The sequence below is a fragment of the Lepidochelys olivacea genome (genome assembly GCF_965140295.1).
Source record: "Lepidochelys olivacea isolate rLepOli2 genome assembly, chromosome: 2".
Lineage (NCBI taxonomy): Eukaryota > Metazoa > Chordata > Testudines > Cheloniidae > Lepidochelys > Lepidochelys olivacea.
The window spans coordinates 223,288,375-223,313,096 of NC_140412.1; the positions used below are offsets into that span (position 1 = coordinate 223,288,375).

The window sequence follows — 24,722 nt, forward strand, 5'->3', positions numbered from 1 at the left end:
ACAGATTTCAAAGAAACAATACAACTTAATACAGAAAAGTGGTATTTCAAATGCTGCTAGCACCAACAAAGTTCAAGTATTGGAAAGATCCTCTATCATACTGAAATTAGCACCTTTGTATTACGAATGGAACTAAAAGCACCTCAGATCATTTGGAGAAGTACCTACTGTGGATGTGGATCACACTTGGCTTTAAGTGTATGAGGTAGTTTAAACCTTTGGAAGTTGTGGTTTTAAACTTCCTCTGTGGAAGATATTCAAAGGCCACAAGTGGTGCAAACTTTCATGATTTTTTATTTTGTTTTTTTTACAAAGGCTGACATTTCCCAAAACAAGGTGTTAAAATCTTGAAAGACTTCTGAGTCCTTTTGGGGCTGTATTAAATTGCATTGCACAACGCTTCAATCAATCCTTCTCCTTCTCTTTTGCCCAGAGTTTAAGCAAGTAGATGAACAGAAGAAATGGAAGGAGTCAGCTTTCAGTATAAAAAAAGAAATGGCAAAGAGAGATTTTTTTTTTTTTTGATTTTAAGTTAGTTTGAGTTCATTCATTTGAAACAGACTGGGCCAATGTCCAAACCGAATTCTTGGTCAGCGCCACCAATGTCCAAAAGTGCAATGTCAAGGACGGGCAAGCGAGATGGCTTATTCGTTCTGTATTCAATGATTGTTTTGCCCCATTCATTGGTCTTTCTCTGTAAGATAATAACAGTGATAGTTAGAAGAGTTATTGTGCTGTTTACGGTACCAACATTTCTTCCAGTGAATTTAATCTCTTCTGAAATCTGCTGCAACTAATTTTGCTAGCACAGGTCATCAGTTAGATGCCCACCTACAGATCTTTCATATAAAGAAACATATTTATTTTAATCTTTTAACTTAACATAGCAGCTGATCACTCAGAATAGCAGATTCTGTGTTCTGGCTTTAATATAGTAATATATGCACTAGGGATCAAATCCTCATAGGAAGGGGGAGGGATGCTCAGTGGTTTGAGCATTGGCCTGCTAAACCCAGGGTTGTGAGTTCAATCCTTGAGGGGGCCATTTAGGGATCTGGGACAAAAATTGGGGATTGGCCCTGCTTTGAGCAGGGGGTTAGACTAGATATTCAATGATTCTATGACACTGCCATGGTTGTTGAGCTCCAAGAACTGAATGGAGGGCTGAATAACAGGATTCTCAGCTCCTGCCCGCAGCAGCTAGTATCGAGATGCTTTCCAGTGGCTATGGAGGAGTAGCAGATGTAGGATTTTGGACTACTGGATATGCTGCATGTGTGGACTTTTGCCACTTCTCCAGTTTGCACATCATTCCCTCGGTTCTCTGGGTTAGACAGCTGCATGCAGCTTTCTCTTTGGCATGTAGAGGGGTGAAATGCCTATAAGGTGCTCTCCACCTTTCGGCTCCCCTGTACAGTGAAAGTGTGATATTTCTGTGTTTTGGCCTGTGCACACTTATCGAGAGAGCTGTAGGATTCAACACTAGAGACTAACTATCTTTGACACAATATGAATTTTAATGACTAATGTCCTGCAGAGGAGATTGGTAATCTAGCTCTATATCCATATCCAACTCTACCACTAGAGTAAACAGGAAACCATGCGTCCAGTAGTACTTACAGAGCAGCCATCCTCAAGAACACTGAAAGTGAACCTGCTGTTGCCTTCAGCTCGTAGTTCAACATCATTGGATCCCTGCAGTATAACAGCCTTCTTAAGGTTGCCAGTTTCCACATCCATGTATGCAATGCTGTTCTTACAGTGGTAGGTGATGTTCTGGGAGGCATGGTTGGCCAGCAGACGCATGAAGGCAAGTTGGGTGGCCATATCCTTGGAGGTCACGCCTTCCTCGTTGTATTCAAACTAAAAACAGGAAGGAAGAACTCTAAATCAAATATTCATTGAAATGTAATGGGATATAATATGCTCACAGGATGTGTGTGCGTGTGTCTGAAGTGAACAGGGATGCTAGGAATGTGAAAATCATGGAATTCAGGAGGTTGTGATCTTGAGCACTTTGAGATTTCACCACAAGACCAAAACTACTCAGTTAAAAAAATAACCGAATTAGAGCTATGTAACTGAACAAACGGAATTATTTACAGTTGGGGGTTGAGTGTCTGTTTTTTTCATTATATTACTGGAAATTATAAACGTAAACATCCACGGTGGGCATCTCTCTTCCTTTAATTATGGCAGTGTGAAGCGTTATAATGGCATAACTTTAGGAGGACTCCACTGACGTGTTTCTATTGTAAAGGTCTTCCCAAGCATGTCCAATATAAGTCAGAGCAACATGTTAAAGATAAATTGACTGCAAATTATAAACTTTGCAAAAATGTAAGAGAAGTCCTGCATGGATTTTTGATACATATTCCTATTCAGTGCCTGTATCCCCATACTGACTTGGAACATGCCAGATATACCAGTCCCAGACTTCCCTTGAGCTATGACTAGTAAACATGTTAAGTTTGTGATAAACTGTGTTGTGATTCTGTGATGTTCCCAAAGGGAAAGCAGGATGATTCCAACAAACCCATTTTGCAATTGTGACCAAAACCAGACTTTGAATTCTGCTCTCCAAAGATGAAAGGCTAGTCCATTGCCTCCTATCCTTCCACTAGGAGAGAGTTTTCATTAGTCTGTGCTTTTGAAAAGGGTTACTGTGCAGGCAACTCTTTAGACAGCACTGTAGGTAATAAATTCACTCGAGTTGCACTGTTTGGCCACTCACCTGTGTACCACCATTGATAGTTTCGCCAAACCACACATGCTTCTTGTCCCTGGGGTTCTTGTTGACATACCAGTTCTTAGTGGGGATGTTTTCTGGATTAGCATTGATGCAAGTCTCACCAGTGGAGAAGTCACAGTACACTCTGATGGCATCCATGATGCACCCCTGGTTGGGATCAATCCAGTAGAAACCTGTCATTGAAAAAAAAACCCTGGTCACTAATTCAGCCTCATGCAGGCACTCAGCTACTATGGTAATGGGCATGGCATAAATACCCAAAGGGATAACATAGATACTATAGTTGTGTACATTATTACATTGGCGACCTGCAAACCACAAGAAATCTGTACTTGAATATTGCTAATGTGTGACATTGCATTACTTTCGAAAGCTGAGCATACATAATTATCGTATTGATTTTGTGGTGAGGATTGCACCACAGTGAACAATGAAGGGAAACTCTTCAGGGTGAGCTTGTGTAATTGTGCTGTCAGTAGAGGTAGGGGTTATTGTTTCATTGGTGATTTATTAGGTTAATAATATCCACTGCCTGTCCAGAGTGTTAAGAGTGAAATTTACCCCCTGGCCAATGGCCAGCACAAGTACTATACACCACTTCAATACCACTAATTGGGCTTAAGAAGACTTAAAGTTTATATGCCTTGTGCTGGCTCTCAGCACAGGGGTAAATTTCACCCTTAAAAGAATAAAACTGCTGACACCAGGCCCTAGTCAATCAGGAAACAACATTGAAAGCAAGCTACTAAGCTGAATACAACCAGCGAGCCAGAAGAGGCATCCATCTAGCATTAACATACCACTGGTCCATTCTGGGTGGCTGAGTCTTAAGTCACGGCAGGTGCGGGCTGGGTTCTTCCTGGAGCCTTCTGGGGTCAGGAGGGTCTCAATTTGGTTGTTCAGTGATTTCAGAGTGGCATCAACTTCATAGTCCTTAGGTCTGAGAGATGGCTGATCAGCCCGGTAGTATTCAGCATCATAGCCAATTTCATATCCACCACCATTGGGACCAGGTGGGCCAGGGTGACCAGGTGGACCGGGTGGACCCTAAAGAGGTTCAATGTAAGAAGACAAAGAGCATCCCATTATATAAGTCTGGGCATTGCATTGATGTGCACACTACACCCAATTACTTGCATGAATAGCCCTACTCTAAGGCACAGGATCCTCAGCTCCAGTCTCGAATAGCTGGTAGGGAACTGCTTTGTGATGGATATTTCAGAGTAAAAGGGTAACAGATGCAAGATTTAGGGCCACTGCATCTTCTTTGTGCATGTACTCACTGGCTACAAGCAGTAAGCACTCATCAGCTTGAATAAGGACTCTGCAATTAGGTCTAAGGTTGGTATTCTCGTATAAAGAGAGAGAACTTAAATGAACAGCTGGTTCAGTCTTCTCATCTTAGCCCCATATTTAATTTACATGACTATTTTATTTAAATGTTTGAATGGCTCACCAAAAATGTGAGGGCCAGGATCAGTCATATAGTCAGACTGGAATAGGAATAATAATAATAATCATCATCATCATGATGATATCACTTTTCATTTATATAGTGCTCAATAATCTGAGGGTTTCAAAGTGCTTTTCAAATTAAGACCAATATAGTTATCCCTATTTTACAGCTGGGGAAACTGAGGCACAAAAAGATTAAGTGACTTGCCCAAAGTCACAAAACACGTCAATGGCAGAACCAAGACTAGAACTCAGCTCTCCAGAATCCTAGTTCTGTGCTTTCATCCGTAGGCCCCCATAAGCAGTTGTACTGTAGCTGTCTTTAATACTATCCTGTAACAAATCTTAATTTTGTAGGGAAACATGTTAGAATGTGAAATAAAAAGTCTTCCACTGTTTGAGGAAAAAAGTAACGTAGAAATCTCTTCCATTTCCTCTTCTTAACTCCCCACCACCAACCACTGGGGCTATTAAGTGATGATTTCAGCTTGTGCCCTTAATTTATCACAAAAAAAAAAAAATCAAACTTACACTAGGACCTTGGCTACCCTGAGAACCACGCACACCAGCAGGTCCAATAGGACCAGGAAGTCCATTGCGACCATCTTTACCATGAGGACCAGAAGGACCAGCAGGACCCTACAACAGAACAACAACTTCTTAATGGAAGTAAACAATACAAGAGAAATAGGAATATCATTTTAAAAAGTCACAGGCATTGGAGAGGGTTACTTGCCCTTTCCTTATTCCAAATGAACAGAGAGTATTCACTTAAATTCCCATACCCTTGGACCAGCAGGGCCGGTGGAACCAGAAGCACCTTGATCTCCGTGGTGGCCCTATTGGAAAAAAGAAAAATCACATCCAGATTAAAAACACTGATACACAGTTATATTAATATGATACTGGTCAGCCATGCCCCAAGGCTTGGAGTTCTGAGACTGGAAAGCTGGTGCCGACCCTGTTCCCTTAGTGAAGTACAGTCAGAGTTAAAGTAGCTGTTGTTGGAGGCATGGGGAGGAAAAGGCCCCATACAATCAACTAGAATCTAAGGAAGATGTTTTAAGACAATAACATTCCTCTATATAAATAAAAGAGGTTTTTATTTAAAGGTCAAAATCTTAAAAGGAATGTCACATTTTTAAAGAGAATGCAATCTATATGAGGATCTTCCATTTTTCCGTGCTAAAGTATTACAACATTGTAATAGAAATGGGTAAATATTGTATTATAATAAAATGAATATGCTTTTAAATATAATGTTGGCCACATTTCAAAACCAATCTCTAAAATTGTGTTTCTATGTTTCAAGTGTGCTGTATGACATTCATAGGAATAGTTTTAGAAGCCTTTTAAAAATTTGATATTTTATGTGGATGGCAACAAACACTAAACTATGTAGGCATATTTCACAGCCTTTGAAAGATTTGTGGGGCGGTGTCAGCCTACAGAGTTGCACATATGAATCTTTATACATTGTGGTAATTTTATTTATTTCTGTTGTGCTCCCCATTCTAAATTATTACAAATGTTTACTCACAGCAAGACCGGGCAGACCCTGCAATCCATTGTGTCCCTTAAAACCAGGCATGCCTCTAGGTCCTTTATCACCTGGCACACCTTTCTCACCACGTGGACCTTGTGGGCCCTGGAGAAGAAAAACACATCAAAAGAAAAAAAGAAACATAAAATGGAATGTTTTGAAATGTTTTCGAGACATAGTTAGCCAACGTGAAAATGAATCATGAGTAGTCTACGTATGTCATATTCTCGTCGTGAAACATGCATATAGATTCTGTTAACACATGTGGAATCTGCTCAAGGGAGTGTGGATTAGTCCCATGGGAGGGAGATACAGATCTAGATTTGAACAATTCTAGGTATATAATATTTTCAAACCCATAATACTCCTCTCTGGACTCTATTGCCCAAGATTGGGTCCTTAATGAGCAATGAAGTATACATTTTTCATTTCTTACTTAAACTTTTTTGCTGAGAGATTAAAAAAAATTACGTACAGCAAGACCTCTTGCACCAGCAGGACCAACAGAACCAGTAACACCAACGGGACCCTGAAACACGCACATAAAATACATGTAAGCTATAACATCATATTAATGGAAAAGCTCAGTGCCCTGTGTATACTGGTTGCCAGGACAAGTGAGCAGTAAGTGTTCCAAGGTTAATAGCTGTGTTCTGCACTAGCAAGTGTTTTAAGTAATATGAGCAATTAAAGTCTGATCTTACAGGTTCACCACGATTTCCAGGCTTTCCGGAAGGACCAACTGCACCATGAGCACCAGGGGCACCAGCAGCACCAGCGAGACCATTGTTGCCAGGATAACCACGCTCACCCTAAAGACAAGGGAAGGTGAGAGGAAGCAGAGAGTGTATCAATACTGGCTTCTTATAAGGATCGACAAATATCTGCCACAAGTATGAAACAAAAGAGAAAAGCTTACCTTGAAACCAGGAGCACCATCACGGCCTGGAGGACCATCATTACCAGGATTGCCCTGTTAAAACAGCATAAGAAACCAGTCACCCAAATATCAACGGAGAGCTGTGCATCCAGTTGCAGTTCCTTGTGTATATGAAACTTATCAGACATTTAAAAAAAAAAAGACAGCACAAATCTTGACAAACAAAAACAACCAATCAACCAACCAAAGCCTACAAGGAAACTTCACATATTATATTTGCTACCTACTTTCTGGATGGATACTGACAAGTTGTACATTTGTACGTGCCGTATAAAGGCCATCCTCAGATATTTCAAATCTGTTTAAGTCGTATAAAAGATTGGATAGAATTCAAATATTTTAGAAGGCAGGGACCAGATTCCGTAGAAGAAGAAAATTGTTTTTCACCTCCATCCTCTAAAATGATCTTTACATCAATACAGCAGTAGCCGTCACTTAACAGGCACCCTAGCAAAGGGCACCCTGCGTACTTGAAAAAAGTGCCAGTGGTGGGGGCTGGCAAGGGGGTGGCGAAATCAACGTAATGCATTACACAGATTTCAGACAGTAGATTCAGGGCCCAATGACTCCATTTGTGGACTTCATTAGTGCCAACTCATGTTAGCAAGCATCAATTTCTTCCTCTGTGACCTTTTGGTTGATTTCAGCTGCTTCCCCGATGTTATGGATGCTTAACTAGTGTTCTCTTGATATGAACATCACAGAGCATGGAAGTTATTTATGTTTAAAGAAATTCATGCAATGAAGTGAATGTTCTCTGATCACATTGTGTTCCAGTGAGCATCTAATAACCTGAGGCATCGCTTAAACTTATAAATTAAGTTTCACCAGTTTGTACCAATCGAGGGGCTTATTCTACAGTTATAGGGGGCAGAAATAATTTATTTATACTTTATTTTTACTCCCCAGATGATTAGATTATGCATGGTTGCTGTATGGCCGGGCATGGTTGGGCAAAGGGTTTCCTCTCTCAAGGATTTGATTCCCCCCAAGGGAAGGGAAAGAGGGCGGAGAGAAGGTGGAACAATAGCCCTCCCTTCCAGCTTGCAGAGCAAGGCCAGTACATCGGGGGAGCAGATGGCCCCCCTCGCACTCTCCCTAGTGCACAAGAAGCAGCTTCAGCACTGATTGTGGCTCTCTGGTGCTCCTCCTGGACAGACGGCTCCATGTTATCCACTGCATAGAAGTGTGGCTTAAAAGCCACAGTCTGCTCCTTAACGTTTTTAGACTGCATATGTCTTTTCAGATTTTGAAACGCTTACCTTTTATGGGCTCTTTTCCCATCAATTCAAGCACACAGGGAGATATTATGCAGTTAACTCCCACTGTTTCTCTGATAGGGCTTAGAACACGCTAGGTGTTGTGCGATCATTAACAGCTTACATTCTGAAAGCTTGAGGTATGTGCTTAATTTCTGTCCCTTAACATTGGCTTTGAATTCAGAGGTAAGACTTTGTTTTTAGGATTATGTGTATTGCATTCCCCATTCAGTGTTGTTTTTGCATTTCACTAACTCACTACAAGAGATACATATGCAGCAGAGGTGAATTATGTCTAAATGATGTTTGGTTCTGAGTACTTTAAAAATTATGGGATAACGAGACTTCCAGATAAATTCTTCCTTCTAGCCCAGTCCTCTACCCCCAGAATAGATTATCCTTCTCAGCTCCTCTAATGGACTCCTATCTTCCTCCCATTCCTGAGTCCTTGATTTGACTTATATTGCCATAGAACCCAGAAGCCCCAATCAGGTTTGAGGCCCTATTCTGACATGATCCCTGCCTGCAAGAGCTTGCAGCATAGGAAGTGGAGGAAGCTGGCTGCATTCCCATTATGATTTGGACTCACTGCTCCATCTAGGACCCCTCTGATGTGGAGCCTGGATTCCCAATGATCCTGCTTTAATCTTCCCCTAAAATTCTGTAGGATGTAATTTTGCTAGCAGAACTGTCTCCAGCAATGCCCTGTTTTTCCACATATGTTTCTCATTATTCTGAACTAACCCCCCTTCCCCAAAATGATATAAAATGTAGCTTACATCACGGCCAGCTTCACCAGGGGGACCGTTCAGACCAGGAGCACCCGAGGGGCCAGAGGGACCACGTGAACCGGAAGGACCGGAAATACCAGCAGGGCCTGGCTCACCCTAGCAAGGGAACAAGAGTAGGACACGGTATTGCAATTCACATACTGGCTTTATCAAGCAACACTTTTCTGAATATTTATTTCTGCCCATGAACTGCACACATAGAAGAAATATCTCTTTAAGGAGTTCCAGAAGTAAAGGAGAATTTGGACAAACTAACGTATGTATCTGACTACAAAAAGCAATTTTCTTTACTTCATGCTTTGTGCCTTCTCCCTCCCCCAGCCAATGTGAGAAACAAAAGCTTAATAGTGAAAGATTAATATTACACATTCTGGAACAGGTTTTCAAAAGGGAAAGAGCCGAGGGTTAGGTATAAATGCATGCCAATGGGTGTCCTCATTTCCAGACACAAATAAGGTGGTTACAGTTGAAAATGGCTGTTGAAATGCCCAACAGGACATACATATTATCCGTGTGTGTGTGTGTGTGTGTGAGAGAGAGATTGTGGTAATTTGACATGTGAGTTAGACACAACGTTGCAACTGGATTTTTGCACGCGGTCCTAGACTGCTGCCATTTGGAAAATCTTGGCATATGCTTGAAAACCTGTCTTTCCCCCAAACAGAAGCTGGCCCAATAAAAGATATTACCTCACCCACCTTGTCTCTCTAAGATCTTGATGAAGGCAGATTTGTGACATGAGCATCTGTGTGTCATCTAAAGAACATTTTAATTCATAAGTGTATAACTGACTTGATTTAGCCCATGGGATACAAACTAAAAGAGAACCTCATTAATTGACATTAATGACGGAGAGATCCATTACCAATTACTGTGCAGTGCAATTAGTGGGAAAGTAAACACACAAAATTAAAAATAACAGGGGATGATGCATAGCAAAATGTAAGAAGGGATTTTTTGGGGGGTGCAAATTAAGGGATGGGATGTACAGATTAGCATATTAGCCAGAATTAGTGAGGTTCTACTATACTCTAAATCCCAAATCCCAGAATCAGTCTTACTGTTTCTTTGAAGAAAGTATTAAATATAGTGAGCCACTCTGATCTCACACCAATTTTACATTGTTCTGACTCCACTGATCCGAATCTGGTTCTATATGTCCTAGATTAAATGTTAAAGAAAAAGTCAATTTTATCTCTGAAGTTTCTGATAAAAGGAATATAACTGATGTCATAGACTCACTGTTCCTCCAGAAATGCCAGGAAGACCACGTTCTCCCCGAGAGCCAGGGAGACCAAGGATACCAGGAGCACCAAGAATACCCTGAGGTCCTGAGGTACCAGGAGGACCCTGAGGAAGGAGGAAGAGAACATCGAACGTTATGGTCCTTGTCTATAAAAATGGAGCTTTGCAGTGGCACTGCAAATCTGAATGGATTTTTTACCAAGACGAAATTTTTGCAATTTGATTTGATCCCATAATTGCACCAAGTTCTTTCAGAGGAATCTCACTACATAGTTCTCAGCAATAATTCCCATACAAGAGAAGTTAGACATTCTGTATTTTGCATTACATTTCAAAGTTAAAGTCTCTAATATATATAGCTGCTGAAAACTCTTCCAACAAAAATATTTTCCAATTGAAAGTTTTGTTGGTGAAAAATTTATTTTTCTCTGTGTTCTGCTGAGCCCTTGTAATATCCCATGCCTTTGGCATGCCATAGAGGGAGGGCTGTGCAGAAAGAATCTGGTATTTTTCAGTATAGTGATAGGATAAATCTATTTAATGAGATGCTGTAGTATAAAAACTGATCCTCTAATCTTTGGAAGGATTTAAAGATACCAATGTGAACATACACTCTGCTGTTGAGAGTCCTTTGCTGTACTCTATTTTGCTGAAATTGTGAAGGGGTGAGCTAGTTTGGTCCAAGAATAGCTAGCTAGGGCCCATATTCATTTATGCCTATGCAATGTGAGTGTAAAATGTTATTAGGTCAGGTGCAAATGAATATGCTAGGTGTAAAGTAGTGCGGAATCAGGCCTATTAGCTCCATTATCCAATATTTCTAATACAAAATTAGATTTTCTTGTTCAGAAATGTTCTACAAAGATTTACACTGGATATAAGGGGCACATTTTTAAGTGTGATGCATAAAGATTTAACTACACAGCTTTCATCAGCATTATTGTCAGTTGCATGCACAAATCATATGTGTGGCACTACAGAATTAACTGTTTGCTGTAAATAAAATAGATCATAGAAAGAATAACTGATAGAGAAGCAGAAAGCAATAACCCAAGGTAGCCTATACTCTAGGCCCTCAAAATATCATTTTGGCCTTAGCACGGCTAGTAATTCTGAGAGTGCAAGTTGAAGAGCACTGATCAATTTTGTTGTTGTACAATTTTAAACCTACAGTTTAGATCACTTAGACCTCATCCACTTATTAGGGATTCTGAGCTATAAGTGACCTGAAATTGTCTAAAACATACAATTACAAATTCCTTCCTTAGCATCATATTTGGTCTTTTATTGTGCAGGAAAGCAATATGCTTGCCCCACAGCTTAATGGCAGAAAGCCAAATTCTGCCACCCTTACTCAGACCGAATACTATGTTCCTCTGCAAATAGCCCCACTGGTCTCAGAAGGGTGTTCTCAGACTAATATGCTACTCAGCAGAAGTAAAGGCAGCAGAAGCTGACTCAGAGAGCTTATAACACACTTTGCCCTTCACAGCACTAATTCAACTAAGCACTTAAGCATGTACTTAAATCCCACTGAAGTCAATGAGACTTAGGGACATACTCAGAAGGAATCATGAGCTTACACGCTTTGCCAGATAGGGGCTAAAAGAGAAAACTGCTGAAGCACAAGACCTGTACTGGAATTTGTAATATTTACATTAAAAGCAACATTTAGGAATGTGAAGAGATGTTGTATGACTTACAGCACCACCAGGCTCTCCAGATGGACCTTTCTCACCAGTGAAACCAGGTGGGCCAACGATACCTTGTTCACCAGGACGACCAACTGGACCAGTATCACCACGTGGGCCTCTAGGACCATCTTTGCCAGACTGGCCAGGAGGACCAGGGGGACCAGTGATACCCTAGGATTAAATATAAGCATTAGTTCACTATCCTGCAGAGACAGATTATTCATCATTTCTCAATGAAACAAAAAAGGCACGCAGCAATAGTTTATTAGGGATTTAGGCCCAGATCCTCAAAGGTATTTGGGCGGGGGGTCTAACTTTCATTAGAAAGTTAGAAGTTCCAGTGTCTCCTTCCCTTACTCACCATGTATGTCTGAAATCAATGGAACTACCCCAGGAGCAGTGTGAATAAGTGGTACGATTTGGCCCAGAATAAACTATAGTCTTGGTTCTGTGCCTACTGGCGGTGATTATTAACATTATTGTAATCAATTTTATAACAGGGTATTTTCTTCTTCCCATCTGGCTGGACCCTTTATAGCAGCTTTTAGCTCTGTCAGACATGCGGTGATATCCAACAGAATTAAATACAGGAATATCAGACAAGAAAAAAAAAAAAGAGGTCTTTTTCAAATGAATGGAAGCACCTTCGTGATGAATGTGCCAGCCTTTGCATGTGTCATTAGATTACATACTGGATCTTAAAGAAAAGCTTTGGGTGGGAAAAAATTAAGGGTCCAAATTTTCAAAAGGAACTAGTGATTTTGGGTCCCTTCATTTTTGTGTGCTCAACTTAGGGCACTTTCAAGAAGGCAGATTTTCAGTTTTGAAAATGTGGGCAAAAAGTGACTTTCTGCCATGCTTTCCCAAGCTGAGGACTGCCTTTCCCTAGGAACACTCCCACTGAAGTTAGTGGAACTGCTCCCAGAGTAAGTTGATACTCAGTGTGAATAGAGGTGCCAGAAACTATTACAAAAGGCACAATTTACAAAGGTATTTAGGCACCTACACATGCAGACAGATGTCTAGTGGGATTTTCAAAAGTGCCTAGGCACCTAACTCCCAATGGGGGGAGGTTCTGAAATTCCCACTAGGCATCCATATAAACTCTATGAACCTAAGCACGTTTAAACACCTGGTGCTAAGTATTGAAGGGCCCGTCTCTGATCTCAGTTACACATGTGTAATTCAGGAGTAACTCCTCTCACGTCAATGATTTATATAGATGGAACGGAGATCAGGATTTGTCCATAATGTGGTTCAGCCTGTCTGTCATCTGATAAACTACTTTCACCAATTACTTACCGCAGGGCCGGGAGGACCAGTTCTGCCAGCAGCTCCAGGGAAACCAGTGGCGCCCTACAAATAAAAATCAAGGGGAAGGTGAGGGCTGAATATTGGAAGGTGAATCACTGAACGATGATTCAAAGTCAAGAGAAAATGGAGGTGTAAGAAGTTTGAAGACTTACAGAAGGACCAGCGTCACCGCGACCACCAGCGGGGCCTGCAGCACCAATGGGACCCTACATGCGAGGAGGAGAAAGGGAAAACGATGAACCAAACAAAAACCTCCAAAGTTCCAGATATAGAAAAACATCCCAATCCTGCTCTGACTGAAGTTAATGGGAGTTTTGCCATCAACTTTAATGGAAGCAGGATTGCTCCACCTCCTCCAATAATAGAGTACATATTTGAATACTGGGGCCAAATTCTGAGTTCCTTTGCTTAGCTTTCACTCATACCTTATGCAGGTGAACTCATGGAAGTCACAGAGCTAGGACTTGGTACAAACTGAGTAAGGGCTTCAGGCTTTAAGGAAAAGATTTTTCAATTTAAACTGGCTTCCAAATGTTACATGCACACCCACAAACTCAGAAACAAAACAAAATAGCAATGGCTTAGTTGGCAAAGGGCATGAAGAAACCACTTACATGTGTGTTGTATGGATATTAGAACTCTATATATAGATTGAGTAAGGCCAAGGCAGAATACTGCTCTAGCTGGAAGCATATGGAGAAGGGTAAAGCCCTAAACAATCCTGTAAAGAAATTTCCTCTTGTGAAGTTTCAAAAAGGGGAATAGTTAAAGATCGAGGTCCTGACTTTCAGCATCTTTTCAACCTAGTCCTCATGTCTTATATTATGTCACTTGGATGTGAAGACAGTTCCATCAAAACCACAAGTGCAGGTGCACATGTACAAGAGGAATATGGGTCTGAAAGTCCAGCCCCTAAAGAACATATTTTATCTTTGATAGGATGCCATTAGTGAGGGATCCTCAACTTTGGAATTTACCCACAAACATCTCTTTGCTTCGCCCAACACAGCCTCAATATATTGACCTTCATAGCATGTTGCAAAACTTATTTATTTTCCTAACCTCTATCTGAAGAAGTCAGTTCAGTGGACATGAACAAAGTGAGGGGGCTCTGGGGGATTTTTGGGGTATTTTTGGTTCTTGTTTTGGGAGGAATTTAATATTGATCCTGGCTGAACCTGAATTTGTTCTATGTACTTTTAAAAAATTAAATTGTACACTTGAGCCTACAGTTTTGGCTAGGTGCCTTTTTATAAATGGGAAATAAACAGATTGTGTAAATTATAACAGCTTTTGTTAAGAGAAATGAATAAAAACCTTTATCACAACTATTAAAATTTGTTATCTGAAGCCACAAGAAACTTGACTGCAGGTGTATTGATAATCTCAGGTCTTCTTAGTAACCGGGACACATTTATGGTTTTGCTTTTAACTCAAAGTTTGTGTTTTGAATCAAGTTCAGAGTGATTGGAGGCAAAGGAGTTCATCTGAGTTTCCCAAATAAACTGATGACAAAGTTCTCACAAACTCTTGCAAACCAAAATCACCACCTTTTTCACAGCTTAAAACTTTAGTTTTGAAACTATGAAACTTGGAGAGAAACAAACAAAAAACTGTTTAAAGTTCAAAGCCTACTTGCCAGGTATACTGGTTGCATAGTTTAATCAAGGATCAGTATTTTAATAGTAAATTCAGTTTACTTACTGCTGGTCCACTACTGCCAGCTGGGCCAATAGCACCCAGTGGACCAACTTCACCCTTAGGTCCTTTTTGACCCCGCTCGCCTTTAGCACCAGTTTGGCCAGCGGCACCCTAAAAACAGAGAGGAATAAAAAAATGTTTAAAATATATTTTAAAGGAACACAACAACAGAATGTTGCAGCGTTTGACAGTGAATTATACACTTGGTACTTACAGGAGGTCCAGCAAATCCGTTAGGGCCAGCAGGACCACTCTCACCACGTTCACCCTAGAGTGAGATAAGAAACACTCAGGACTAAAGCTGTCAACACTCAAGAATAGTTGTTTTCTGAATGTAGCATTTTTGCATCTGGAAATGTTCTCTAAGTTGCTACTTACGGGAGCACCACGAGGACCAGCAGGGCCAGTAGAGCCAGCAGGACCAGCTTCACCCTAAAATATACCAAAGAACATTTTCACTATGATGTGCCATTGGCAGTCACACTGACTAATCAGAATGGGGATGTACTCTAGGTAATATGGCCTTCTCTTTGATTAATGGGGAAATTATGTACTCATCTCCCCTATGCCTGCAAGTGAGAAGAGATCACCACTACATATTACTCTTCATCAAAATACTCTAGTTTTCACCTATTTAATGCTACTGAGTTGCATTTTTTGCATGGTTTTTGGACATTTCCTGAAATTGTCACCAAGGATCAAATATCAGGGTATTTCAAAACAATGAGGAGTTGATATGTGTTCCTCCATCACCTCTGCCTGCTCCCCTGCCCACCAGAATGCTAAGTTTGCAATCAGAACTAGGCTCTATGTGAAGTCAGAAAGGCAGGGCCCAATCCAGAACCTTCTCTCAGTATGGTCCCACTACACTCTTACAACTCTTCCCACCCTGACCCGTTTGCGCAGACAGAGCAGTGCTGTGGTAATCCTTCACTTGCCAGTGAGGCTTTATAGCCTCTGACAGTCCTCCCAATATGGGCAATATATGAAAGATGTAGAAAGTCTATTTACAACGCTAGCTAGAATGGAATTTCTTTTTATTCTAAATAGAGACTGGTTACATTTTCCCCTGCAGCCTTCAAATGTTCATACAAAAGTTACATTGGCAACAAAAAAGCAAAGGAAGACATACCCGATCACCAGGGCCACCAGCAGGGCCAGGGGATCCAACAGCACCAGGAATACCCTAAAGAACAAGACAGAAACATGGCATGATTTCTCGTTACATATATTCATGCAAGGAGGAGTGGCCATTCTCTCTGCTCCACTGCCTTTTGTTTCTTTTCTTCCCTCTGGAGACAGCAGTGTGACAATGTTGTTTTATTAGCTATGAACTTATATGATGCAAAATTTGTGAGGAAAAAATCACAGAATATCAGGGTTGGAAGGGTCCTCAGGAGGTCATCTAGTCCAACCCCCTGCTCAAAGCAGGACCAATCCCCAACTTTTGCCCCATATCCCTAAATGGCCCCCTCAAGGATTGAACTCACAACCCTGGGTTTAGCAGGCCAAAGCTCAAACCACTGAGCTATCTCTCCCCCTCCCTTCATTACTCTCTTCCTCTCAAAGTACAAGTTTCCAGGTGGACTGTGAGTATCCCAAAGCCTCTTTGAGCATTCGCATTAAAATGAGTGCCTTCTTTAAAAAACTAATGTGCCTTTGGGGTACAAGAGATCTTCAATTAGAACAAATGAAAAAAGGGCTCATTGTTACCTCACTGTTTCTGCCATTGATCTACACTCATAACTCTCACTGACTTTGTTGGTGTTCACACACTGAACAATTGCAGGGCTGGGCCCTTAATTTGTATATGTCTATTGTTTAACCCTTTTCCACTTCACCTACTGTATAAAGGATATATAGCATCTGATCATGGAACCTTACTTGAGCAGACCCATTGATTTCAATGAACGACTTACTTGGCTCACATGAGTTTTACTCCTGTGATTCATGGGTTTGCAGTTTCGGGCCCATATAGTATGAATATTTGTAACTAAAGGGTAATATCACATTGCATAACTGTCTGCGTGAAGCAAGGCCCTATACTCAGATCAATGGCATTTGTTTGTATGCAACCAGATAAGTCAAAAACACAGCATCCAATCAATTTTGAAATTTTAGGGAGTGTTCTAGACATCAGTGGGCAGAACGCTATTGATTTTGCTGAAAATCAAAAAGTGGAAGGGAGATATGGGGGGCACACAAAGCCCCTGGTATCTGGTTAACAGAACCATCCACTTCAGCCAGATCTGTAATTGTCTATAGATAAAAACAACAACAAAAAAACAGTTGACGGCAGCCATCAACACCTTCCAACACCATCTCAGCCCTGTCCATCTTCCCAATACAGTTAAAACACCCTGAATGACTTTTCACCAGGCAGAAAGAAAAGAAATAATAATGGTGGGGGAAGGGAGGAATGGAGGGCACACAGAGCCCCTGGCATGGGGGGGAATAGGGAACCCTGGTACGGGCGGGGGAAGGGAAGAACGGGAGGGTACACAGAGCCCCAGCACAGGGGAAAGGAGTAGCAGAGTTGCAGGGAGTCTTGAAATAGAGGGGGATGGGAGGGTGGCACACAAGTTGCTTGTGGGAGGTTGGAATGGAGGGATACAAGGAGTCCCTGGGATGTGCAATGAGCTCAGCCTATGGAAGCAATGAAGTGTGAGATCCTTGAGTTCATTAATGCAAAACATTTAGTGTCCTGAGACATCTCTGGTTCCCTTCCACTACAGAAAGCTGGGACTCCAGATTAATTCTTCTCAGTACTACTCAATCAAGTTATTATTTTACTTTGCTGGTGTATTTTAAAGCTTTTCTTTAAAATATGGAGAGCTGAAGTCTAAACACCATTTTGTTGTTGATTGTGCAAAGGACCTGAACAGATCTTAGACTTCAGGAAAGGCTTGAAATATGCTCCTGTAAATCTTGTTCATTGTCCTTCAACAGAAACACTTCTGAACTGTCCGGAGCTAAATTTAGTGATAATAGAATGACTTGATATACTCACCCGAGAGCCATCTCTTCCTGTTGCCCCAACTTCGCCTCTGAGGCCTGGTAAACCCTGGAAACAGTAAAAAAATAAAATAAAACTCCAGCACCACGTTATATTGTTAATGAAGGCCAGAGACAAAAAGAGATCTAAACGGTCTATTTTAACTGCATCATCATTTAATTCTTATTCCTACATACAGACATAATTCCTTCCTTCTTTATGTGCAGTTATTGTATGTGTATCTTGAGTGCAGAAGGAAACCTTCATTTTGGGGTACATTCTCTTTTTAACATGCAGACTAAAATCTGACACTCCTGAATGAGAGTTTAATAGCAAATGCATTGCTCAGCGTGCCATTGCTTGTGCTAAGCAGTGAGTTGTGGAGTAAAGTTGCCGAGGAAGAGGAATGACATAGTATCACCCCCAAAAAAAGAGTTGCAAACTCAGTTCCTCTTCTCCTGATGTGGAAATCCTGCTCCACCCCCATAGACCTTCCTACCAGGTCACAGTGTGTTTGAATGGAATTAAAGATTCAATTACAAATTACAATCTGTGAAAATGATGAGGGGCTTGCTACTGACCTCAATCTGGTTTGCAACAATGTGAGACATGAATCAGACCACTGATATAATCTATCTATCTATAGTATAAATCTATCCCTCCCCCTTTTCCTTTGGCCCATAAAAGCAATATGTACAAATTCTCCTGGGAATCTGCATTATACTTTATGTTTGGAGCAGGAAAAATAATTGTTGAACACAATGGGAGCATATAAATGGTTACACAGTGAACAAGGGTCACAAGAAGGATAGTCACTGGCCATCACTGTAGCCTCAAGGAATCAGAATATGATTCAGCCCTAATTGTTCTTCTCAAATATGTACTCTTGCTTTGCGTTGATTCACATGGCAGCTACCTGGATATTGTATCTTATAAAGAGTGTCAGGCAATTCCAGGCCTCATCCCTTTTTGACTGCATCTTTAGCTCAATGCCTTTTGATTCCTTTAGTCAAAACAAATGAAGCAATATTGCCAACCTCAGGCTTAGAGGTCATTCACTAGATTTCATACTCTCACATCCCGAGAAAGGCTTTGGTTGCTGAGATATTTCTCTGATTCCCCTTGGATACCTAGATTACTCAAATACTTAGGCACTTCACATTTGGAGTATCTGACAGAATGATACTGGATTTTGCAATTCATCGTTGAGTTTTATACACAGTAGTAATATGAACGGGGGTGAGTTGCTCAGGCAAACTGAAGGGCATTCCTAATTCCAAAATTAAAAACAGAGTTTAATCCATTTTCCAAGAATAAAATTGTGAATGGATCAGCCAGATGAAGGAAAATACCGTGACTTAAGTATGACACTGCCAACGGTATTCATTCTACATTTGCTAACTACATGTCACAAATATTACAGGTCCTGTAACTAGTGCTCAGTGCTCAACAAGTTGTAGCAAAGGAGGTGGAGCCCTTTTTACATATCTCCATTCTTACTGTAAGTAGGACTCACTGAAGACAAGTTTAATAGATCTCTCAATACACTCATGGGGCCCAGTCCTGAAAAGTGATGAGTGACCACTACTCCTACTGATTCCCAGGGGTATTCAAGGGTGCTGGCATCAGAGAGGAGGCTTTCAGCACCTCACAGGATCATGACTTTGTTGAGAAAATAGCTCATTTACTCATGTGCTAGTGGTGGGTGTCTATGAAATATAGTTTTACGTAACTTTTCAGCTTTGGTGAAAGTTATATTCAGGTGACCTTTCCGTTCAATTGTTTAAAAACACAAAGAGTCCCCCCTCGCCTGTCCCCCACAACCTGTGCACATGTGTTTCAGTTGCAATTAAACTGGTTGAAACTGGTGATTTACCTTTTCACCTTTGCCTCCTGGGACACCAGCAATACCTCTTTCTCCTGGGATTCCACCAGGGCCAGCTGGGCCTGGACCACCAGGGGCACCAACATTGCCAGGTTCACCCTAGCAGTAACAAGGGAACATGTAAGAAAGGAATGATTTGTTCTGTAAGGGTCTCAGCAAAATTATCTTAAGATTAAATTCCCCATCTTTCTTCTAATTTTTGACAGGACTGACTCAATAAATCATTCTTATCTTCAAATAGTCTGTCTCGAATTTTAGAAGATTTTTTAAAATTTATCCCTGTGGTAAATGGGTGCAACTTCATTGCTTTCAGCAATGTTCCCTGAAGGCAGCGGAGTAGTGCTTCTTCACTCCACGGCTGAATTTCGCTTCAGGGGAACAGCCTGATCTTCCAAAAAAACCCACTAATCTTCCACTTTGCCCAGGAACCCGCCCCCTCCTCCCGTGTCACCCCAATTTTCTACTAGAGAATAGGCCCAAATCAGAACCATTTCCCTGACTCTTTAGAATCTGGAGGTCTTGACAGAATGGAGCCTGGATTCCAAGCTCAACTTTACTGATGAGATTTTGCAAAGATAAGACAATGCCTGGATTTCCTTGTTTCTCTGTGACTTTAGCGGTGATCCTCAGACACTAAATGATGCTCTTGCTTTCAGTTTTTGCAACTTGATCTGTGGGTCAAAACCAGGCTTTTGTTCTTGTGGGGGCAGTTTTGTGTCAGCTTGTCATTGAGCTCCCACGTTTGCAGATATCAGTAATTAAGATATAGAAATGTAGGTGCTAATGTTTACAATGATGAAAGTTTGGAACAAAGAGTCAGGCACAGTATAAATCCAGTTCAAAAGAGGTGAATGGAACACTGAGCTAACAGAAATTGTATCAATGATTCCTAGCTGGAATCTTACTCCCGTCCTCTGTAAAGGGAAAATTTTCAGTGCATAACAAACTAGTACATACTAGGCCTCAATGGAGCTTTGCCATTTGACGCCACCTGAGGATCTGGCCCACTGTCTCAGGGATATATGTAGGTAATTGTCATCAGCATCAAGTGGAGTTATGCACTCGGTTGTCAAGGTTTCAGTGGTCATAGCAGTAGCAGTTTGCAAAGGCTTACCTTGTTACCATCAGGGCCTGGTGGGCCAGTTGGACCACGGCTTCCCATGGAACCTACAGGACCAACAGCTCCACTTTCACCTGGAGCGCCACGTTCACCCTGAAAGAGACAGGTTGGTTTGAGTTGTCCTTGGTAAACCAGAGCCATTAAAGGGCTGGTTGATTGCACCAAACTCTTTATTTGAGGTGAGTTGTGCAAACTAAAAAAAATACATTGGAATTCACATTGTGTAAAATATATTCCAAGTACACTTTCAAAAGGGGCCGGTTTTCCAAGACCTTGCACCTTGTACAGTCACTGATACCTATGCAAACTGGCTACAAACAAATCACCCACTTTGTTCTACACCCACTTTGTACAGGTATAAATGACTTCACTAGGCAGTAGAGAATCTGGTCCATAGTTTTTGACACATACCTACCAATATAAAATCCCAAAAACTTTTAATCGAGAGAGATTGCCAGTTAAAATACAAATATTTTCTAAGCACAAAATTCTGCCTCTGGACAGGGTGCATGCAACTTCTCTTAACAAGATCCATAAGCACAATTGTGAACTGATGCCCCACAGGCCCATTTGAAGGCAGGATTAGGATTTAATGGGGGTCCACCCATATGGAGCAGCTCGCAGGATTAGGGCCATTGCAATTATCAAGCAAGCATCTTTATTGTCTGTTTTAATTCAGTAATGCTCATTATCACCCCTAAGAACATTAAGTGTTTATATATACAATTTTTAAAAGGAAAAAAGGCATCTCCCAGCTTCTAAGTGTTTTGAAGCCAACCAGATAGTTTTCTGATAAGCAGTTTAGGGACAACATAAATAAAATGTAAATTATTTCTCACAATCAGAGCTTTTCCTGCATGGCAGGAGAGCAATACTGCCATGAACTCTTTGCTCTTTGTTTCTGCTAGTAGCCATATGGTCAAATTTTGAAAAGCAACTAGTTAAACAGGTGTTTTAAAGAACCAATGTCCAAAACCGAAGCAGCCTTCTATGCCCACCACAGCAGAAGTATAGTGTTTTGCCTACTTCTGAACATGAGCAGGGGGATTCTGCATCACTTTGTGCAATGCAGAGAAGCCTTTGCAGCATTTCTTTACACTATCATGCTAGGGTTGGAGGTAAGGTAGGTTTGGAAGTGACTAGGTGTGTTGGGGTCATGGCCAGTAGTTTAGTGCACAGTGTACCTGATCCATAGCACAAAGAAATCTATTGTTTTCACTGTGCTTTGGACCAGGCCGTCTATGCATATGCAGAGGTCAGACATGACATAGGAGGGAGCAGCAGGCCATCCCCATTATTTTCCCACTCCATGGGAAGGTTTAGCAGGCCCTGACACATGCACTGGGGCTGAGAATTCTCATTCCTCCTGAGTTTATCAAGTCTTATTAGAAATGTACATAAATAAAGAAAACTTTATCAAGACAGAGTTTGAAAATGTACCATGAAGAGTAACTTACTCTTGGGCCAGCAGGACCGGGGAGACCAAATTCACCTGGAATACCCTAGACAAAAGAAAAACATGGGTTAAGCTGATTTCTAAAGCAGGTTTGTCATGATTGTTGTAGTCTTACATTTGTTTTTTTAAATACTAGTTAGAAATACTTTTCAGTGCAATAACATATGACAAGTATGGCACATCACAACCTGGCCTTTGGTGCACAAAGGTGGGTGACGATGAAAGGGCGCAGAGACCCTTTCCTCCCCAAACATGCAGCCAGACAGTATCCTATGGCACTGGCAGGCCTAGCTTTCAAACTTTGCAGACTCTGGAGGCCTGCTTCACCACTGAGTTACCCCAATTTTATTCAGCAGATTTCAGTGGAATTACACTGACATAAAACTAGAATAATTCCGGAAGAATAGCAGACATTGAAGTTCTGGAATGGAAATTTTCTGTCAAATAATTTCCATTTATTGTCAGTCTACTTTTAAAGATATTCAACCTGGAATACAGAGTGTAAGTCAGATCAGTCTTGAAAAGTCATATCAGGGTTTGGCTTTGTCCATACTAGAACTTTGAAATAAGAAATACTCCTCAATTGCTAAGTGAGGGTCTTGATTTGTTGCTGCCTTTAATAATGAATTAGATAGAAATTTTGCATACAATATGGAACACTTTGCATTTTGGGAAATGGAGGATCTAAACTAGACTTAGTTTTTCTTCCCCTTATGTATGAGTTTAATCACAGCACTCAGGTGACTCAGCTGTCACTACTTGCAAACTACTGCTTGTGTTACTCACTCTGTCGCCTGGTTTACCAGCTTCACCAGCAGGGCCTGAGGGGCCTGGGAGACCCTAAATGAAAAGAAATAAGTGTATGAATAAAGTCATTACCTGAAGTACTGAATGCATTTCAGATTGTTACTGAAGAGCCTACACAGCTTACAGCAAAGCAGCAATAAAAGGCTAAGTTTATAACATGAAAGAACAAGGGACATGTTTTGCTTTCAGGGCCTGACTTAAAGACCACTGAAAGACTCCAGATGATTTCAATGGGCTTTTGATCAGGTCCTAAGTTATGAGAACAATTGTGTAGTCCCACTGCATGGGAGTAAGAAAGAACATCTGGGCCCAACTATTTTTGACATTTATTCGTAAATTGAGTGTTTTGATACAGTTACACTGAAGAAGTCTAAATATTTGAGATTTCAGCTGGCTACATAGAGAGCTACTAAGAAAGTTCTGAATGGGCTAAGGTGGGCTTACAAAGAATGGGAGAGTTAAATATTAACTATAGTGTTTGCTACTATGAATAATAAAATATATGGGATAATATTTGGCAAGTGAATATTTACTTACTTGGAAGCCAGGGGGGCCAGCTGGACCTTGTTCACCTTTTGCACCAGGATTGCCCTAGAAGGAATTAAAAAGAAAAATACTTAACTAGGACCTGGAAATACAAGAGAAGGCTTTTCATATTGGAAGTCCTGTAGTTTAACATTAAATCAAGAAAGTTCTGCAACTAGGTTTATGATGTAGAAGCTGTTACTTACAGCAACGCCCATGGGACCTTGAACACCATTGTTGCCATCAGGACCAGGAGCACCCTAAATACAGTATTAGAGAAATATCTGATGACTCATTTATAAATCCAAGCTTTCTTGTCTTTCTGAATTACACACTCATTCTGAAAGTATAGGGCCACAACAGCTTATTTTGTACCTGCAACTGGTCTAGTTAATAAGAGTCTTTATCCTGCTCAGATTTCTATCCATTAATAGCTGCATTACTGTTTAATAGCTGCATTGTAAGAAGACAGCAGAAATGCTCACAATTGTATTGTGGGATGGCTTTGGTTCTAGAACCAACTTGAAATCATGGGGTCAAATTCATCCCTGGTGAAACTTCCTTCAGTGAAGTTATATGAATAAATTTGATCCATCAGCCATAGAAAAAGAAAGAAGAGTTCTTGATGGCAGGATGTGGATGAAAAGCAATCCCTTCCACTGGAGATTTAGTAAATCTCATAAATAATATGAAGAAAATAGGATTTGAGGGATAAATTGGAAATGAATAAACTTTCCTTTTCAAAATCGATTTACAGGGGAAGGGGTCTGATGTATGGGGTGAACCAAGCAGAGGAATTCACATTTAACATTAGTCCAATGTGTACTGGTAGAAGGTTAGACACATGTTTACAGAGTGTTCTCCTATTTCATCAGTTATTCTTGGTTCACTTGCACAAACTAATACTATCTTCTCTTTGTGGGGGCCTTGAATATCTGTTATTGCTCTCTTGCCTCCTATCTATATGTTACTAGATAAAATATACACATACCCGTGAGCCAGCAACACCAACATGGCCTTTGTCACCAGGTTTGCCAGGTTCACCCTACAGTTAATGGGGGGGAGGGGGGAAGGGAGGGGGAAGAGAGGAGAAACACAAACAAATTAAACAAGTCATCATTCTGGAAACAGTTAAAGTGCCAATCAAAGATTGTTATTTTCCATGCCATAAGATCTATTATAATATTCCTTTATCCCTATATTTTCAAACATTTTCACTGGATAGTTGAAGAGGTAGGAA

General features: G+C 40.9%; 1 protein-coding gene across 1 annotated transcript in view; it reads right to left on the reverse strand.

Annotated features, from left to right (window-relative positions):
• Positions 1-274: 274 nt before the first annotated feature.
• Positions 275-24,722, reverse strand: part of COL1A2 (collagen type I alpha 2 chain) — a 46,543-nt gene continuing 22,095 nt past the window's right edge. Inside the window, exons 24-50 of the mRNA XM_084619652.1 lie at positions 24,474-24,527; positions 23,689-23,742; positions 23,495-23,548; positions 22,937-22,990; positions 22,152-22,196; positions 20,689-20,787; positions 19,566-19,673; positions 17,705-17,758; positions 15,827-15,880; positions 15,073-15,126; positions 14,909-14,962; positions 14,698-14,805; positions 13,146-13,199; positions 12,982-13,035; positions 11,689-11,850; positions 9,983-10,090; positions 8,729-8,836; positions 6,670-6,723; positions 6,455-6,562; positions 6,226-6,279; positions 5,748-5,855; positions 4,993-5,046; positions 4,739-4,846; positions 3,553-3,799; positions 2,735-2,925; positions 1,621-1,863; positions 275-694 (exon numbers count right to left, since the gene is read on the reverse strand). Coding sequence (XP_084475778.1) covers positions 548-694; positions 1,621-1,863; positions 2,735-2,925; positions 3,553-3,799; positions 4,739-4,846; positions 4,993-5,046; positions 5,748-5,855; positions 6,226-6,279; positions 6,455-6,562; positions 6,670-6,723; positions 8,729-8,836; positions 9,983-10,090; positions 11,689-11,850; positions 12,982-13,035; positions 13,146-13,199; positions 14,698-14,805; positions 14,909-14,962; positions 15,073-15,126; positions 15,827-15,880; positions 17,705-17,758; positions 19,566-19,673; positions 20,689-20,787; positions 22,152-22,196; positions 22,937-22,990; positions 23,495-23,548; positions 23,689-23,742; positions 24,474-24,527 — 2,592 coding nt within the window. The 3' untranslated portion in view covers positions 275-547. The remainder of the gene's footprint in view (positions 695-1,620; positions 1,864-2,734; positions 2,926-3,552; positions 3,800-4,738; positions 4,847-4,992; positions 5,047-5,747; positions 5,856-6,225; positions 6,280-6,454; positions 6,563-6,669; positions 6,724-8,728; positions 8,837-9,982; positions 10,091-11,688; positions 11,851-12,981; positions 13,036-13,145; positions 13,200-14,697; positions 14,806-14,908; positions 14,963-15,072; positions 15,127-15,826; positions 15,881-17,704; positions 17,759-19,565; positions 19,674-20,688; positions 20,788-22,151; positions 22,197-22,936; positions 22,991-23,494; positions 23,549-23,688; positions 23,743-24,473; positions 24,528-24,722) is intronic.